At 33.0% G+C, this 2,153-nt stretch overlaps 1 protein-coding gene across 2 annotated transcripts in view; it reads left to right on the top strand.

Annotated features, from left to right (window-relative positions):
* Positions 1–508: 508 nt before the first annotated feature.
* LOC108738614 overlaps positions 509–2,153 on the top strand; it is a 97,274-nt gene continuing 95,629 nt past the window's right edge. For both annotated transcript variants that reach the window (XR_003232241.1, XM_018472107.2), the window contains exon 1: positions 509–860. Coding sequence is in view for 1 of the 2 variants with exons in the window: in XM_018472107.2 (XP_018327609.1) it covers positions 681–860 (180 nt within the window). In the remaining variant the exon portion in view is untranslated. The remainder of the gene's footprint in view (positions 861–2,153) is intronic.

Raw genomic sequence — 2,153 nt, 5'->3', positions numbered from 1 at the left:
CAATTAAAGTATTTCCTTAAATGAGGGGTTGTTATGTTGATTTTGATTTGATTATCAATAAGTGAAAATGTCAAAGACTGCAGAGCTATGTGATTTAAAGATAAAAAAATAAAACTGACTGATTATAATAACGTTTTCTTTATTTTTCTCTCAAAACATGATCCTTATAAGGAAGTTTCGGTTTCGGTTTCGGTTTCGGCCGAAACTGAGACCGTTGCCGAAATTCGGTTTCGGTTGCGGTTTCGGTCGTAAAAACCAGTTTCGGTCGGACACTAATTTGAACTTTTATAAATTTTCAAATTAAAGATTTTCGGATAAACGTTGGAATCGTTCTTGACAGGCATACCAAGACTAAGTTATGCCGTTTCCCGTACAAAAATTCTAGAAATATATGAAACGCCGCCGTTTAAGGTCAGGCCGCTGGGTTAATTTCAGGGGTGGTCCTTGCGAGATATAGAGGGTTAGATGGTGAGTGCAGACTTAGTTTTGCCCCAACTCGCGCGTCGAAACCACCGAGCCCCATTACAACTGCGGTAATAAAAGCGCGAAAGCTTCGCTCACGCAAACTTTCCAACTTTTTATTTGACGTCTTCAAGCGCCCCTTATTGTCTACCAATACCGAGTATTGTTGAATTAAATTTTTTGTTGTTTTTACCATCGGACTCGACTCGAACTGAAAAATGTACAAAACTCGGCTCATTCTTGTGATTGTTTTTTTCGGAATTGTAACCGCTTCGGTGGCACTGAAATGCTGGCAGTGTGGACAGTATAATGATGGGGTTGGCTCCATCACGCCCTGCATCAATCGTTCGCACACTGTGCTCAAAGAATGCCCCCAAATTGATCAGACTTATTGTATAGTAAGTTATCGAAAATAAGCATGTAATAAATGTAGTAAATTAGATTGAATTAAAACGCTAGTCAAAGAGACATACAATAATGCAGTAATTTTTATGATAATTAGTTGTGTAGAAGCTGAGATATAATTTATAATAAGTATAAAGTCGCGGACTAAAATTAAAACTTCTATAATGAATATTTATATTAAATCGTATTAGTTGAAATTAACTCCAAAAATGTCATTTTAGTTATTTATAATTCTTGTGAATAAAATAGTAGTCCATTAGAAGAGAAAAATAATATCGATCAGGGAACCTAAAAATTTCAAAATGTTTTCTGTTTTATTTGCGTCAGTTTTAATGTTGTCTTTATTGTCTCACAAATTCGTAATTTTATTTTAGATAGAATCAAAAGTTTCCAGCTTTTCCTTCTATTTTCCATTTTGCTCATTTTATTGCCTAGAATTTATGAAATTTTATCGGTGTTGGTTTATAACGTTTGTCTCATCTTCTCTCAAAAAGAACATAAATTCAGACAAACAACTCTACCAAAAGGGAACAACAGAATTTTAGCATAAATTACAATTTCATAGTTTGATATTTAAACGTTTCAGTTTTACAATTGGATACTTAGTTTTTGATTATTTTTGGAGAAGAAATGTAATAATAAATTAGAATGTTCTTTATTACTGAAAGAAATAATTTCGTACTTTTTGTTCCTTGAAGTATAAAGAAACATGAACACATTTGTGTTAACAGAATATTTATCTCGAACTTAAGTTACAAAAAATTTTTTACATAGGTAATCATAATAATTACAAGTTAAAATTTGAAGGTATCTATGATAGAGAACTTGTTTAATTGGGATGAAATACTAATAATCAACAACTGTTCACCATTGGGTTGCATCAACTTTGGTTTTTATAAAATCGGGAATTCTACGGGATGTTTTTAAACAGGTTACTAAAAGTAATGCTTTGTTTGGAGAATTTTTAATTTATTACCAATAATTTTAAAAAGGAAGCCATGGTCCATCTATTGAAAGCTCTGACCCTTGTGCTGGCCCACCTAGAATATTTACTTAGGTGTATCACATAAGCCAACAAGCTTTGAGCTTTCTAATGTAATATAACTTAATAAGGTCCTGCAATTTTAGGCTAATTACCTTAAACACGTTTGGAAAAAATCGTTCTTTTAAGTATTTAAAAGGAATACTCACCCCTAATTACCACAAATAAATAATATATGAGCGGACACGTGTTTCGCCCACTTCACACGTGGGCATTATCAACGCGAGACTGAGTCTCAGTGTTA

Source organism: Agrilus planipennis, unplaced genomic scaffold, assembly GCF_000699045.2.
Source record: "Agrilus planipennis isolate EAB-ADULT unplaced genomic scaffold, Apla_2.0 scaffold225, whole genome shotgun sequence".
In the NCBI taxonomy this organism is placed as follows: Eukaryota; Metazoa; Arthropoda; class Insecta; order Coleoptera; family Buprestidae; genus Agrilus; species Agrilus planipennis.
This window is presented reverse-complemented; position numbering and strand designations above follow the sequence as displayed.